The sequence below is a fragment of the Mytilus trossulus genome, chromosome 14, assembly GCF_036588685.1.
Source record: "Mytilus trossulus isolate FHL-02 chromosome 14, PNRI_Mtr1.1.1.hap1, whole genome shotgun sequence".
Taxonomy (NCBI): Eukaryota; Metazoa; Mollusca; class Bivalvia; order Mytilida; family Mytilidae; genus Mytilus; species Mytilus trossulus.
Genome location: NC_086386.1, coordinates 42,650,981 through 42,667,970, shown reverse-complemented (window position 1 = coordinate 42,667,970; position 16,990 = coordinate 42,650,981). Strand labels below are relative to the sequence as shown.

The following is a 16,990-nucleotide window of genomic DNA, read 5'->3' as shown; positions in this document are numbered from 1 at the left end:
GTTTGTTTTTTGGGGAGGGGGGTGGAATGTTGCCCTACTGCCTATAATTGTGGGTAAACATTTTTTGGGGAAATACTGGAGCAGGCCCCTTCTTGGAATTCAGTTGGACCCCCAGTGGATCCAATACCTATCCAAATAAAGGACAAAACATGATTTTTCTGTTCTTTTCTTTGAAGAAGATGCCCATTGTGATTATCTTGGAGGGGATGAAGGGGGCTTTTATTCAGATTGACTACACATTTGTATCTGTTGCTATGCATGCTTAAAAGGGGGACAATAGGGGGTCCATTCACATGTCGACAACACCTCGATTTTGGCAAAAACAGTTAACAAAAATGCAAAAATGCTGTTAACAGTTAACAAACATGGTGGAAAACAGTTTACAGCTTAAATTGATCTCATATAACAGTTAACTACACCTTGAAAAGGGCCACAACAGGTTAACACAAAAAGGTTTGCCCCCTCTTAAAACGTATTCATTTACATCCTCGGTCTCTTGAAAGGATATACGAATGTATTTTCATCTCTCACCAGTCCCAACTATTCTATAAGCTTGTTTTGTTATATATTGAGTAGCTGTTCCTTGGCTCCATGATAAAACACAAGAACAGACGAAATTAATCTCCTGTAAACTCCCCAAGCCTTTAAATGGTTGGGAAATTGAATTTTATAAATCGTCTTCTTTGAATGAATTTTGTCCAATCAAGTTTAATTTTAATATATGGTTAAAAAAAAATAATCTTAATATATCGACTATTTGCTATATATATATATATAGAGCAAAAACGAAAGTAAAAGTTGAAATGATAGCGAAAGTAGAATTTACAGGAAATTTCTGATTACGTAATACAAAGTTCAAAGGTAGATAATATACATTCCTACATTAACCATGTTAATATTGTCGATGATGATACGTATATATATTATAGTACCCAACATACAGTGAGAATAAAGGTAAGGTTCACAAATTTATAAATATTATCATTGTTTTGTATTTAGACATCAATTATGTTGCGCAGCGGTTCATTAAATTTTACGACCATGGTAATTTGCTTAACATTTAAACCGACCTCAGCTTGGCAATTATATCATGATATTCGTCCTTGCCAACGCCATACAAACAATGCACAATTCTCAATTTTCGACTTATTTTTGACGTGAAAGTTCTTTGTGATCTCCCTCAAATCACCAATTTGTCATGCATTACGGATCATGAATGTTGAAAAAAATTAAATAAGACAAATTAACAAATAACTTTCGATTATAATTTCGTCGGGCTTTGATAGGAGGTGCCGCTGGGATTCTGTTACCTCATCCTGATCATATAAATCAGATCTAACAAGTGTATACTTTTTTCTTATTCTGCGTAGCTAAAAAAGTATCATTTTCCCATATAAGTTGAGTTTAGTGTAACGTGTCGAAAAGTGGATTGTTCGAGGCTAAGATTCCTATAATATGTGATTTTTTTTCTTACCGCGAGACTATCGCCTGTGATAGAAATGACATAATTTTTCATATCACAAGTAATTGGAACATTATATTATATTGACCTTATTTCCATTTTCAATTTTATTTTTACTTATCATTTATTTCTGATATTTTTAGCTTATCTGGCTTAAAGGGCCAAGTGAGCCTTTCTCATCACTTGGCGTCCGTCGTCCGTCGTCAATAATTTTTTACATTTTGAACTTCTTCTAGAGAACCACTGAATGGAATAAAACCAAACATGGCATGAATGTTCCTTATATTTAAAGGTGCTGACCAAGTGTTGTTACTTTGTAGCCTATACATCATCCAAGATGGCTGCCAGCGGGGGACTAAAATCACTTAGTTTAACATAGAACCCTATGGGAAATGCAAACAAATGACTTATTTTATAGAACCACTGAATATAATGAAACCAAACATGGCATGCATGTTCATTATAAGGTGCTGACCACGTTTTGTTACTTTGTAGCCGATCCATCATCCAAGATGGCCACCAGCGCGGGACTTAGTTTAACATAGGACCCTACGGGAAATGCACACAAATGACTTCTTTTAGTGAACCACTGAATGGAATGAAACAAAACATGTCATAAACATTCCTTATGAGATGTTGACCAAGTGTTGTTACTTTGTAGCCGATCCATCATCCAAGATGGCTGCCAGCGGGGGACTTAGTTTAACATAGGATCCTATGGAAATACATACAAATGTCTTCTCTTAAAGAACCACTAAATGGAATGAAGTCAAACATAGCATGAATGTTCCTTGTGACATGCTGACCAAGTGTTGTTACTTTGTAGCCAATCCTTCATCCAAGGTGGCCTCCAGCAGGGGATTTGGTTTAACATAGGACCCAATGGGAAATACATACAAATGTCTTCTGTTAGAGAACCACTGAAATGAATGAAAGCAAACATAGCATAAATGCTCCTTTCTTAATGAAGTGCCGGCCATGTACTGTTACTTTGAAGCCAAATTTTATCTTTTTATATGATTTCATAAACCCAAGTAGAATCAGGTGAGCGATACAGGCTCTTGAGAGCCTCTAGTTTATATAAAATAAAAGATTTTAGTTAAGTCCTAAAGTTAAGATATATGACATATATTGTACATTGTAACTTAAATATGTGTTGGGGAGGGGGGTAATATGGTTTTGTTATAAGTCAGAAATTTAATCATTTTTATTTCAAAATTTAACACTTTCATGACTTTTATGTATTGGAGGAATCTGGATTCATAATTTATTTTGTCATCTGCTTTATCAGAATAATTAAGGGGGCTTTGGGTTAGAAAGCTTCTTGTGGAAACTTATCGTTTTCAAGGGATGTGTGCTGAACGTTTAATGCAAATGATAACTTAACATCATGATTCGTCGCCACGTTTGATAGCTTACCATTGCTTACTGAATAAAATTCCCTAATGTTTATTTACAGCAACTAGCAGAATATGAAGTCGAACTTCGGTTAGAGAAACAAATGGACTTTACTATTACTTTTCTTTTTTCATTACATGTAATGGAATTGAGCGGAACAAAGGAAATAATTAGTTTAAATATCTTGAATAGCATATATTGCAGCATGCTAATAAACTCTAACAAAGTTTTGTGACCGTTATGACATTTATTTATCAAACTTATCTATGCAAAAAATAGGGATTAAACTACAATACAGTGGATAAAAGCTTTATATTTCACCAAGGTAGAAGAGCTGGATGCATCATACCTTGTATGCACACACCTTATATTCTGATGTTTCCGTCTATCATATGTGCGTTGTCCTTGACCTCATTGTTCAGTGATTGGGTTTGTTTATAATGTACACGTTATAATGTACAAGTTCATTTCAATGAATCATTATGCATACATTAGCAAGTCTGAAGTGACCAATCAAAATGGTTAACTATTTGGTGGCTTTTTGTCATTTTATACGACCACCAAAAAAATTGTGGTCGTATTTTGATATCACGTCGTCGTTGTCGTCCGAAGGCATTTGGTGCCCGCCAATAATTTTAGTATATAAGTAAATACAAATACTAGTATATGAAATCTAAACACAAGTGTTATAACCACAAAAAGGAAGATTGCGATTGATTCTGGTGGCTATGGTCCTCACAGTGTAGGAAATAGGGACGAAAAAGGGCACAAACAAGCATTTTTCTACTTTCCAGAAAATGAATAACTTGTTAAACGGTGTATGGATCTTTCTGAAATTATACCACATTTTTAAATACCGCAAAGGGATGGTTAGGATTTACTTTCGGGGGTTATGGTGTCGAGGATAAATAGAGACAATCACATTACGTCGGATTCATACATGTACCTATACGCATACAACACAATGCAAACTACAATTATACGATCACGAGACTGTTCCAGCGCAAATGATCACAAAGCCGTCGAGTTATTAGTAAATCGCTTTGGGAAAACACACTTTGTTTTTTCACTATAGCGTCAATAATTGGACCTGCAATGTCAATATCTCCGAATCGGTGTTCAGCTCATCTAGTTTCTTGAGAATTTAGTAACAGACAGCGGCTCTATTTCCAGATAGCAACCATGAAGTTACATGTAGAGAGCGGCAACGCGTATAGGTACATGTATGAATCCCACGTAATGTGATTGTCTCTATTTATCCTCGACAATGGCTCAAACGGTTAGGAATTAAGTGCAAACAAAACAAGGGTTTCCTGGTTAATGGACAATTACAATTTAATAGGAGTGTAAGGGAGGTAATCCAAACACATTTAAAGTACAATTTTGTGTTTGGATTACCTCCCTTACACTGCTTTTAAATCACATAGAAAGAAAATTATGTTGTATTGTTTTAAGGTGATTAGCTGTCAATATTTTTTTAGAAGTTACTTTTAAAGGAATATTAATTTTAGCATGATTATGTATGTCATTTTCTATTTAAAGACTTTTATGGTGTACTTTAAATGGGTAAATATGGTTGCACACTACATTGGAAATTTTAATTGAGATTATGACAACATCTTGAGGGGGAAAATAGTTATTGGAAAGGGGGGAATAAAAAAGAAAGTGTGAAGGGTATTTTATTTTTTTTGGGGGGGAGAGGGGATCAATTTACAACAGCATAATGAATTTACTGTATTGCACAAAATCAAAAAATTAGTATAAATTCAAATCAAATAACCAATTCTAAGTTCTTTGACTACAGCTATTTTGTGTCAGAAACCTATTATATGTCAAAATATTGACTAGAAAATAAATAAATTTACGAGATGTATATACTCCATAAGCAGTATAGTCACATGACGAACACTGTCAAACAGAGTTATTATCCCTTATTGGGGATTTAGAAATGACAACCATTATAAATCAATTTCATCGATATATTTGTAGATAGAAAACTGATTTGAAGAGGCCCCATTGAAATTAGTGTATATTGAAAATAGTTGGTCTTGATATATGCTTACAAGATAATATGGTTGCTACACTATAAACACAATTAATAGCAATGATTTCACCTGCATGCCATTAAAACATGATTTAGACAAGACTTTATTCCTCATAAAGGTAAAATTCGTTCATCTGATAATCGATAATCTGAAAAAGTACACACATTTGTAATTCTATATGTTTGTTTTAGACTGACAAAAGGATAGTTATTATTAACAGTCATCAAAATGGCAGGTTGCAGTCCAGGCCAGGACATAACTGTAGATTATCTCCGTCACATGTGTATTTCAAAGTTAGAAGATGAGAAAATACTTGAATTTCTTTCTACATCATCGAGAGAGCTTTACCAATTCACAAGTTCTGCAGAGCTCACGAATGAAGCTACTGAAATTTTACTTCATCTTGTTGCGTGCGCATCACGGGTTGAACTACATTCGTCACGTCAGAAAGTTCTCCAGCTTCTTCAATCAATGACAGAATCACCAATCTTGAACAACAGCGGAGCAAAACTACTTATAATGAATAGTAGCAGTTGCAGGAACTACCATTCATACCAATGCCTTCTTGCTGATTTTCTGACTGTACTTCAAAAATTGTATGTAACCATTCCGTCGACACTAGACACGCCACAAAAAATTGGATTGGTCACTCTTCTTCAAAAGCAAATAAAAGGTTACGACGATTTTGAAAATAAGCAACAACTTCAAGAAGATATCGACGAACTTCAAAGCTGTCTTATACGAAAACTTTCAGAAAGAGCTGAAACCGTAAGAAATTTTAAGAAGAAGGAAAAAATTTCAGAGGATAAATTGAAACCACCAGACGATTTCCGGTGTCTCTCGGTAATGCCAGAGGAAGACGACATGCTATACCAAACAATTTTCCTCCGAAGGAACAAAGCTAAAGGGGGATACAACGACCTAGATCACTACTTAGATGTTCAGTTTCGACTGTACAGAGAAGACTGTATTATACCTTTACGTGAGGTCTATGAAGAATTCATAACAAAAGATAAAGAAAATGAAAGATTTCGTTTAGAAAGTGGACGCATCTACAGAGACGTTATAATACAAAAGACAACAAGTACTTCATTGGACCATGGCGAAGTTTTTATTATTCAGCTGGATGACGAACATAGACAACGTATCCGCTGGAACAATTCAAAACGACTGATATTTGGATCGGTTTTGCTTTTGTCATTTGACCGTTTCAAATCTTTGTTGTTTGCATTGGTTTCTGATTCTAAACCTGACGAAATGAAAGAATCAGGTACTTTTAAAATTAAGATTTTCAAAACTATGCCGAATCAGCAGATACCTAGAGAAACCCCAGGAATACTTCTTGAAGCAACATCTGCATACTTTGAGGCATACCATCATGTTTTAACCGCTCTCCAATCAATTGAAGAAAACACATTGCCATTTCAACAATATATTGTTCATTGCAATAGTTCAGTTGATATGCCAAAGTATCTTGCTATAGACCCTGATGTAAGATTTGATCTAAGATCTATACTAGCTATAAACCAGGACCAAAATGAGTTAAGTGAAAGTTCGGAAGAAGATTTAGACGATTTACTAGTGGCATTGACAAAGCATGTGCAAAGATCAGCAGTAAAAGAAAAAAAGATGGAGACACCAGATGCTGAAAAACTTACGATAAAGGTGACGGATAAATATCGATGGCCTTCTGCAGAAGAACTTGGTATGGACGAATCACAGAGGTCAGCATATATATCTGCTCTTACAAAAGAATTTGTACTGATCCAAGGACCACCTGGGACTGGAAAAACCTACATTGGTCTTCAAATTGCCAAAACGTTAGTTCACAACAAAGACAAATGGAAAATAACACGAGATTTTGATCATGATGGGGAAAGGTTTCCCGAGAAGAAACAATGTATCTTGATAGTGTGCTATACAAATCACGCACTGGATCAGTTTGTTGAAGGTATCATCGGATTCACCCCAGAAAGAGAACTAAATAGTGATATCCCTGCTGTTATTAGAATTGGAAACCAAAGTAAAAATCCTGCAGTTGACAAATACTCTATCAAAAATCATCGGCACAAAGTTCATAAAAGGAGACAGGCGCATGAGGTAATGGAAGCAGCTGAGCGTACCAGATACGATGTTTTAACTATTCGTTCAATTTTAAAAATAATTCAAGGCCAACATTGTGTTCTTTTTTTCCGACAATTAAGGCCATTCATGTTAGAACATCATGTTCTTAATTTTCAAAATGATCCCTTTAATGACTGGTTGGACTGGATTCATGTATCTCCAAAATCGTGGTTTTATGAAGTTCAGAGGGAAAAGTCGCAGAAAAAACACAGACAAAAATCTAACCGAACTAGGGCAAGTGCAAATTCACAACAGCCTGTTATTAACATAATGACAGATGCCGAATACCAATACAGTGAAAGGTCATTAGACGAGAATGTGGAATTTAGTTTTAATGTTAACTGGATTGGCATTGATGTAAACGACCAGTTGAGTCAGATCTTGGCCGACATTCAAGACAAAGTATGTCAAGACATTTTACACGAAGAAGCTGAAGTTGTTTCAAACGAATTGAAAGCAATGTCTGCAGCAAATGATTTTGTAATTGAGAGAACAAGAGATTTGTGGAGCCTTTCTTTGGAGAATCGATGGAAATTATACCGCCATTGGCTACGGAAATATGTGGAATACCTGAAGGAAAGTCTTCAGATAGAAGAAAACAAATTTAATGGAATATTTGAAGATTACAAAAAGGTCAGAGCAGAACTTGATGAAGCAATCTTAAGACAGGCATCTGTTATTGCTATGACAACGACTGGTGCTGCAAAATATCACGAGGTACTCATGAAAATTGGTCCTCGAATCACTATCATAGAGGAAGCTGCAGAGGTACCAGAAGCGCACATTGTAACTGCAATAAATCCTGAATGCGAACACCTCATTTTGATAGGTGATCACAAGCAATTGGAACCAAAACCAGCTGTTCGTGAATTAGCTACACGATTTAATCTTTCGATTTCTTTGTTTGAGAGAATGATTAATAACGGTTTAGAATACGATTGTCTGCAAAGACAGCATAGAATGAGACCAGAAATCTCCGAATTAGTAAGACACATGTATCCGAAGCTTTATGACAATTCAAATGTTCTAGAGTACGAGAATGTTCGAGGTATTCGACAAAATCTGTTCTTCATTAATCATGAGCATCTCGAACAGTATAATGCAGATGGCAAAAGTTTTACAAATGAACACGAAGCAGAATATGTGAAAGAACTTTGTACCTATCTTTTGAAGCAAGGTTACAAGCGAAATGAAATAACAATTCTTGCTGCATATACGGGTCAGATGTTTTTGATACGCAGCAAAATGCCACGAGCTCAATTTGAAGGAATTAATATAAGCGTTTTGGACAACTACCAGGGAGAAGAGAATGAAATTATAGTATTGTCCTTGGTGCGCAATAATAATAATGGTGATATTGGATTTTTGAGGCGTGAAAATAGAATATGCGTGGCTTTATCAAGAGCTAAGAAGGGTCTTTACATTTTAGGTAATAGTGAAACATTAACAAAAGATTCCAATGAATGGAGGACGGTGATACAGAAAATAAAGTCAAATAAAAGAGAAGATACAAACCATGCATGCCCAAGACCAGATTTTGGAACGTCTTTTGGTCAAGCTTTACCATTGTACTGTAGAAACCATCCAGCAAATGAAGGAATTCTAGCCGTATTACCTGCAGATTTCGCCAGAGCACCAGAAGGAGGTTGCGAACTTTTTTGCGGAATAAGGTTGGAATGTGGTCATGTTTGCCGTTTGAGATGTCACCCGTACGATAAAAACCACGTGGAATATGAATGTAGGAAAATGTGTCCCAACGTTTGTGATGAAAATCATAAATGTAACAAACGCTGCCATTTTCCTAAATCTTGCGAATGTGAAGTTATAATGGAAAGGACGCTCCTATGTAACCACACAGTGAAGCTCAAGTGCCACATTGATCCATCGGAACACCAATGTCTTGTGGATGTGAAGCGTTCCTTATTGTGTGACCACAGAATTATCTTAAAATGCCATATAAATTATGAAAAGTATATGTGCAGAGAAATTGTTACTTGTACACGAGACGACTGTGGTCACGAGTTTAAGCGGGAATGTCACGACATTACTTTTGAACGGAAAAACAAATGTGAGATAAAAGTTGACAAAACTCTGAAATGTGGACACATAGAAGTAATCAAATGTTACCAAAATAGAGATGACTTATTCTTTTCATGCAAAAAGAAATGCCTAAAAAAATGTGAGAACAGTCATATTTGTGATCGTGTATGTCATTTTTCTGCCGAATGTCACTGCAACGTACAGATAAATAAAACATTACCACGGTGTGGTCATGATATTCTCATTGAATGTTCGGAAGAGGTTAACCAATTAACACGTTGCACTGAACAGGTAGACTTCATTCTGGAAAGATGCGGACACCATAAAAATATATCTTGCAGTGAGAAGCACAGCATTGAAACAACTGAACCGGGAAAGAGAGAATTATATGAAAAGTGTATCAAGTGTTGTGTGATTATTCCAGTAGACTTACCTAAATGTGGCCACTCAAAACTTGCCGAATGCTGGAAGTCGTTTAAAATCAAAGAGGCCGGCAAAAATATGATGGAATATGAAGAAGATAAGTATAACCTGAAATGTTCAAAGGAAGTAGCTTTTAATTTAGAGTGTGGTCATTCAATAACAACAGTTTGTTACAAGAAACTAGCTTACGAGAAGAAATCTGCATCAACACAAACGGAAGGAAAAGCTGGAATTGAATGTGAAACTATGGTTGATCTAAATTTAGAATGTGGTCATACAACAACTGTCAAATGCTTTGAAAGGTTTCAATACGAAAACCTGAAAAACCTGACCGCCTTACCTAGAGGGTTTTTCAGAAATGTCAGAACATTAAATATTATTAAAATATTAAATATTAAATGTTCAACAAGTGTAGATATTGAGCTCACTTGTGGCCATATAGGACAAACAACGTGTTGGGAAAAAGAAAACAGGACATTCTACAATAGAGTAGTGAGCAATTGCAAGGCACTAGTTGAAATACATATGGAACAATGTGAGCACACGAAAATGGTTGAATGCCATCATAAGCACAACAAATTCGAATGCCATGAAAATTCTCTTTATACGTACCCGAAATGCGGACATGAAAGGTACTTCGAATGTTGTCAACATCCAGATATTCAAAAACTACAACGTAAAGCCCAAATTGCAATGAGAAGGCGTGGGATAGGAAGGAGGTATAATTATCGCGAGGAAATCGAATATGAAATACCGTTATGTGAACATCTGATGGAGAAGCAACTGACTTGCGGTCATAAGATAACTGTTCAGTGTAAAATGGCCGATACTGCAGTTTGCAATCAAAAGTGTGAACAAATTTTGATTTGCGGTCACTCTTGTTCAAATCAATGTACATTATGCGAAGAAAACATCACTCACAAAAAATGCATGCGCAAATGTGGTAAACGATTGTTCTGTGGTCATGATTGCAACGGAGAGACATGTATGCAATGTAGACCGTGTAACAAGGTATGCTCTTTTTCATGTGCTCATGATATTTGCAAGCTAAATTGTAGAGACAATTGTTTTCCTTGCAAAAAACCATGCCCTTGGAAATGTCCGCACTTTCAATGTTCAAAATTATGTTCAGAAGAATGCGACCGACCGCTTTGTTCAGAAGATTGTGAACATAAACTGACTTGTGGTCATAAATGCCCCGGATTTTGTGGCGAGCCATGTCCAGTTTCTTGCGAAGACTGCGATGCATCAAACTTTTTTGAAGGTGACGAGGGAATAAAAACCGTCACAATAAAAGAATGCGGGCATTCATTTGGGTATAAATATCTTGATAACCTCATGGGAGAGACTGCTAGCGAATTAACATCACAATGCCCAAGCTGTGAACGAGTTTTTAATTGGCATCCACGGTATGATAAAATACTAAAAAGGAAGAAACTGTTAACAGAAGAACTTAAAAAGAATTTTCAAAAGATAACAAAACAATCGTTTTATACATTTCCATTGTGTGATTTAAAAATTGTTCAACAATTCCACAATTATATTGGGTCGTTTAATACCTATGTACAAATCATCAGCTACATAGCTCGAGACAGGAATAATGTTAAAATCAAATCCTTTCAAGCATATGCTGATAACATTTTGAAGGCAATGAGGAGGACAACAAGTAAATGCCTACAGAATTGGATAGATATCTATGATGCGATATTTCGCTTATATGTAAAGTGGATGTTACAAATTGTAACAAGCAATGAAAAACTTCTTGAAAGGAAATTTAATGGTACAAATATAACCCAAAATCAAGACGAAAATGAGTGCGCAAGTTCTCATAATGTTCCCGAAGGTGATATATTCTCTACCGAATTTAAAGAATCAAAGAAATCTAAACCTGTTGTAAGATGTAATAGAAGAAACGACGAGAATAATCAATTCGAAGTTGTTGAAATATCAGCAATGTTTGAAGAAAATAGCATGGTCTGTCTGAGTCAAGAGTCGAAATCAATGGAAATCGGATGTGATGGAGACACTTCAAAAAATCAAAAAGATAAAGAGGTATCAGAACAGGAAGTAGAGGAATGGCTTACTGGATTGGACATTGTGAGAAGGATCGAAGATTCAATGATAAGTAATCAGAAAGGTGAAGTAGAAAGATTACTAAGTTTTATGATACCCTTTATGAGAAATGAACCTCATTTTACAGAGGCAATACAATGTCCTAAGCTCACCTCAGTTACTGCAATTGGTGTCCACGAGAAAGACTGGAAAATATGCAAACAAGGTAAAATGTAAAAAAAAATGTATATATAATAATGGAATATTTTTTTACCTGTTTTTTTTTAATGAAATATAAACCGTTTAATATTTTATTATTACTTTCTCATCATGCTAAAATAGAATAAGAAGAATATTGAAATTAGGCAAAATGCATTGTCATAGAAAATAAACCACCAACAATAGTCAGCAGGATTGCCAAAGGTTACATTTGCTTTGTTTAACACAACTTGTGTGTTTATTCCAATATACAATAGGTTTTTTTGTAGTTTTAAATTAAAAAAAAAAAAAAACAACAACATAAAGGTTATTTTATTTTCATTATAGGCCATCTTGCATCTACCTTGATTCATCAAAATTGTTTTACCTGTGATGATGCCACAGCCTCGAAAGTGTCTGGACAGTCATTGGAAGGAGTTCTTTGGAAAACACATTTCGAACATCTAACTGAAAAGTCTGATTGGGCTAAATACAATCAAGGTAAAGGCAATGTAATGGGTGCACAACAGAAAAGAAATAAACGAAACAAATCTAATAAAAATAGAATGCCTATTACATTTGAAAAGGATACCATACAAACAAACACAGAAGAAGTTCGTACACATTTTCAAGGCAGCAATCGTGCGTCAGATAATTTTACACTTCAACATTACATAAATCCAAATACAAATGGAGGTTCTTATAAAGGAAACAGTCGCGGACGAGGGCGTGGTAGAGGCAATAAAAATCAACAAACAGCTGAGGTGGCTGGACGTCCACTACACACTCGTCCAGTGGGATTTCAAGGATATAATACAGATTTTAACTCTCCGGTAGTGCGACCTCAAAGGGGTCATAGCGCATCCAATTTTATGGAATCGAACTTTGGTCGATCCACCGATGGTAGAGGGACAGGTTATAATGGAATGTGGCAGAGAAATACTGTTCCTCATCCGGATCTAGGTATTCCTCATCATGTTCCAGTAGCAGGTGATAATGGAAAGCGGCAGAGCAATAGTGTTCCGCATCATGAGCAAGAATTTATTCATAATAAAAACTGGGAGAGAAATGTTCCTCATCAGGAGCAGGTTGCAGGATTTGGAATACATATGCAACAAAACAAGATAAATAATGAACCGGATGAAAACTTAAAACATTTTACAGCAGGATTTGGCAGTCCTAAATATGAATATTGTTCGTCTGATTCACGTCCTGGAAGTAGAGGTCAACGGGGCCGCGGGAGGAGGGGTAGAAGAGGTGGTAGAGGCGCTAGAAACTGATAAATTAGATTTATATTTTAATGAAGGTTTTTACGAGTAATGAATATATCGTATTTAGTGTGTATTATTTTAAAAGACAAAAATATGAAAACCCGTCTATTTTGTTTTTCAATTGATAATGCATATGTAATGTAGCTATCTTTATTTGGGAGTAATATACAATATAATAGTACTTGTTTTGCAGTGATATGTTATATAGCTATTCATATTTTGCAGTTATTATATGTTTTTAATCCATTTATATTTTGCAGTCAATTGAAAACCTTTTTATACGACTGCAAAAACTTGCGTTCGTATATTGCTATCACGTCGTTGTCGTCGATGTCCGAATACATTTAGTTTCCCAGTTTCAATTCTGGACAATAACCTTAGTATAATTTAAAAGAACGCTTTTGAATTGGAACATGAGGTTTTGTACCACAAAATCAAAGCTTGGAATTGAATTTGGGGGTTATGGTCCCAACGGTTTATGACTTAGGGCAAATAAAGGGTCAAAACAAGCATTTTGTTCTAGTTTCAGGAGAATAACTGGTGTATAGTATTTTGATTGCTGTGAAATTGTACAATAGGGTTCAATATCAATATCACAAGTAGAATGTTTGGGATTCATTTTGCGGATTGTCAAAACCGTTCTGGTATAATGGTAAAAATATGGCCACAACTAGCATTTTTTCTAGTTTTCATACAATTATTTGTTTTTAGTGTATGGAGTCCCTAAAATTTTACCACATTTAACGAAACTATCCCCTCTAGATTTAAGAAATTTTCAATTTTCCAAAAACGAAATTGGGAGTTGCAATTTATTTTGTTAATTCTTTCTGTATTGTCTGAGAACAGATTTACTAAGTTTTGCGCAACTGTACTGTTATTCTGTGAGAAACATAGCATGTGTGAAAAAATTAATTACAATCCAAAACAGACCTGTATCAAGCTTGAATATTGTGTCAATTTTTGCCCCAACTGTTCAGGGGTTGGACTTCTGCAGTCTCATCAAGCTTTGCTCGGCGAAGCTCATTTCGTTTAATTTGTATGACATGAAACCATTTTTTGATTCACGATATAAGAATGATGTGATTGTTAGAATACTATTTGTTTTAGATGTTTCGGGTTTTTATGCTCTTTAATTTCTTATTTGTTATGGCACTGGGATTGTTATTTTAGCGCAACTCATAAGTCATATAAAGTCGAAACAAGCGTTTAACGTGCCATATTATATTACAAAAATGTATCTGTGATAAGATTTTTTACATTTTGTACATAATAAAATGTGGCATTGCTTGATTCTTAGTTTCTCTTTATTTTTCTCAAAATATTTCATTTATACATTGTGCGTTCATGTCTGCTGTTATTAATTGGTTCCTTCCAAATGACTGTTTAGGAGGTGTCTCCCATATGAAATAGATACTATGCATACTATATGATAAAGATGATCATCGGTTTAATACTTATTTTTGTATTTCTTTAACTTGTGTTATTGTATTTCTTTAATTTGTATTATTGTATTTCTTTAACTTGTATTATCAATACAGTACACCATGTAAAAGTGACAAACTATCTGAATGATCTAGTTTTAATTCATTGGATTTCAGACGCATCATTCTAGTTTCAGCAAATGTTGTTAGCATGCGCCTATAGGTCGGCACTACGCAGAAATGTTTATCAAATCTATTTTTGTGCTTAGAAACGAAAACAAAAAAGTTTTTTTAATTTATTGATTTTTTTGGATTTTTTGGGGGCAAACAAATGTGTATATGTTACAGTGAACTTGTATAATCAGTGATTACGTAGAATCCCTGAAATTTTCAGGGATTATGTAGAATCACTGGCTAGTTTAGGGATTATATATAATCACTAAAATTTTCAGGGATTATGCATAATCACTGGAAAAAACGTTAGGGATTATACATAATAACTGAAATGAAGAAATAGGTTTATCTATAAAAAAAATGAATAAAAGTCAAATGATTTATTCTATAAAATAATATAAAACATCAATATAAACATAAATTGTAAAATATTAAGAAAAAAATATAAAAATGATAACCCCATTTTTTTTAAATGTTCGGCACAATATATTAAAATGTTAAACATAATATATTAAAATGTTAAACATAATATATTAAAACAATATGCTTCACATCTGTTTCTATCACAATATCCACATTGAAAAAAAAATTTCATTCACATAATGAATCAAAATTTTCGACACACCTCAGAAAAATAAAGTGTTCTGTAAACCATCTCAAGGTATCCCGAAAAAAAAAGGAATGAGCAACCTGGAAACTGTTCAAACTGTTTTGTGGCCAGACAATATTCTTTTTCAGACTTTTTGTGAACAATTACCAATGATTATGTTTTTGGGATTTCCCTTTTCTTTTTTCCCTGCAGAATTGCTATGAGAATATAATGCCAAATGCCAGTTTCCTCTAAAATTTTGTTTTCTTTATCAATCCTTCAATTCTGCCTGTTTAAACATGACAGTTCTCTCAGTTTGAATTTTTCTTGTTCATTTGACAAAAAAATACCCAAAACAAAAAAAACTTAATCATAAAACAGATGTTCCATAATCTTCTTTGCCACAAATAACAAGCTCTGTGGATTTACAAATCGAACATGAATATCCACTTGACGCTGGCTTTTTTTCATTAAGGAACAAACAATACATGTAAAGTTATAGCTATAAAGGGAGTGTTTTATCATCATGACATTTAAGTTCTCTCAGTTTGAATTTTCTTTGTTCATTTGACAAAAAAATACTAAAAACAAAAAAACAAAATAACCACAAAACAGACGCAAAATTAGCGGTTGTCGAAGCGTCAGAAACTGACAATTTAGATGGTATTTATTTTAAATGTTTGTTTATCATAGCTAACTTTGTAATAATGGCTATTATATATTTTAGACATCTTTTTTAGTAGGCAAAAGTATGGAATATTTTTGGCATTTTGGTTATAGCGATTATTTTATGTAGTCATCAATATTTTCCAGTTATAACGTGTTTGTTGCATTCATACATATTTTGCAGTGATTTTATAAATTTTATGTTACCGTCTATTTTTTTTGTATTCAACTGATATTTTTGTCGCTTTGTACTCGTTTAAACAATGTAGCTGTTAACAAATATAATTTTGTCTGTACGTGTGTTTGTAAGAACATACAATTTTATGTTATTTTGGATTATTATGCATTACAGCTTCGTATTTGAATTGGCTGCTGACTTGCCTTGATTCGAGCATCATTTATTAGTTATATATAGACGAAACGCGCGTCAGAGGTACACAATTATGCGGTTTAGCTACCTATAAAACAAGATTTAATCCACCATTTTCTATATATGAAAATGGCTGTGCCAAACAAGGAATATAATAGTTATTAATTTGTTTGATATGCTTGGGCTATTGATTTTTTTTATTTGATTAGGAACTTTCTATTTAGAATATTACTCAGAGTGCAGTATTTTTCTTTAATGTAATTTTTATAAGCTTGATGTGTTTTATACTCTGTGCTCCTTCTTCAAAATATTTTGTAGCTTCCTAGAGATTATATACTTATGATCTCAGAATTTAAATTGAAGCCATTTGCATAGGGTCTTTCCGTTTTGATATTCCATGCACTAGTATTCGTTGATTACTGTGGTTCTGTCTATAAAACTCCTTGATAACAAAATATTTAAGAAAAGAAATATAAGCGCAAAATTATTTATAAAACATATTGTTTTTGTTTCTTGTGATGATTTGATACATTTATTATAATATTATTTGCAAACCAAGCAACTTCGTATGTATTTAACCGTGATTAATATTTTATGTGTATCTAGTATCATTTTTACTTTTACTCAAATACAAAGTTTCTGAAGATGGAAGTTCACGATGCGTTTGTTTATTATTATTATGATGGATGTTCGATATAGAAATAAGAAGATGTGGTATGATTTCCAATAAAACAACTATCGATAATAAGGTTTAACA

At 34.1% G+C, this 16,990-nt stretch overlaps 1 protein-coding gene across 1 annotated transcript; it reads left to right on the top strand.

Annotated features, from left to right (window-relative positions):
* Positions 1–865: 865 nt before the first annotated feature.
* LOC134695686 (NFX1-type zinc finger-containing protein 1-like) lies at positions 866–16,754 on the top strand. Its single transcript, XM_063557035.1, has 3 exons — positions 866–954; positions 5,097–11,770; positions 12,091–16,754. The coding sequence occupies exons 2-3, from the start codon at positions 5,134–5,136 to the stop codon at positions 13,020–13,022; spliced, it is 7,569 nt and encodes a 2,522-aa protein (XP_063413105.1). The 5' UTR covers positions 866–954; positions 5,097–5,133; the 3' UTR covers positions 13,023–16,754.
* Positions 16,755–16,990: the final 236 nt, after the last annotated feature.

Bases quoted from the DNA above. Each gene is read 5' to 3' on its own strand.
- LOC134695686 (XM_063557035.1), top strand. From the start codon at position 5,134: ATGGCAGGTTGCAGTCCAGGCCAGGACATAACTGTAGATTATCTCCGT. The intron at 11,771-12,090 runs GTAAAATGTAAA...TTTTCATTATAG, and splicing joins CTGGAAAATATGCAAACAAG to GCCATCTTGCATCTACCTTG.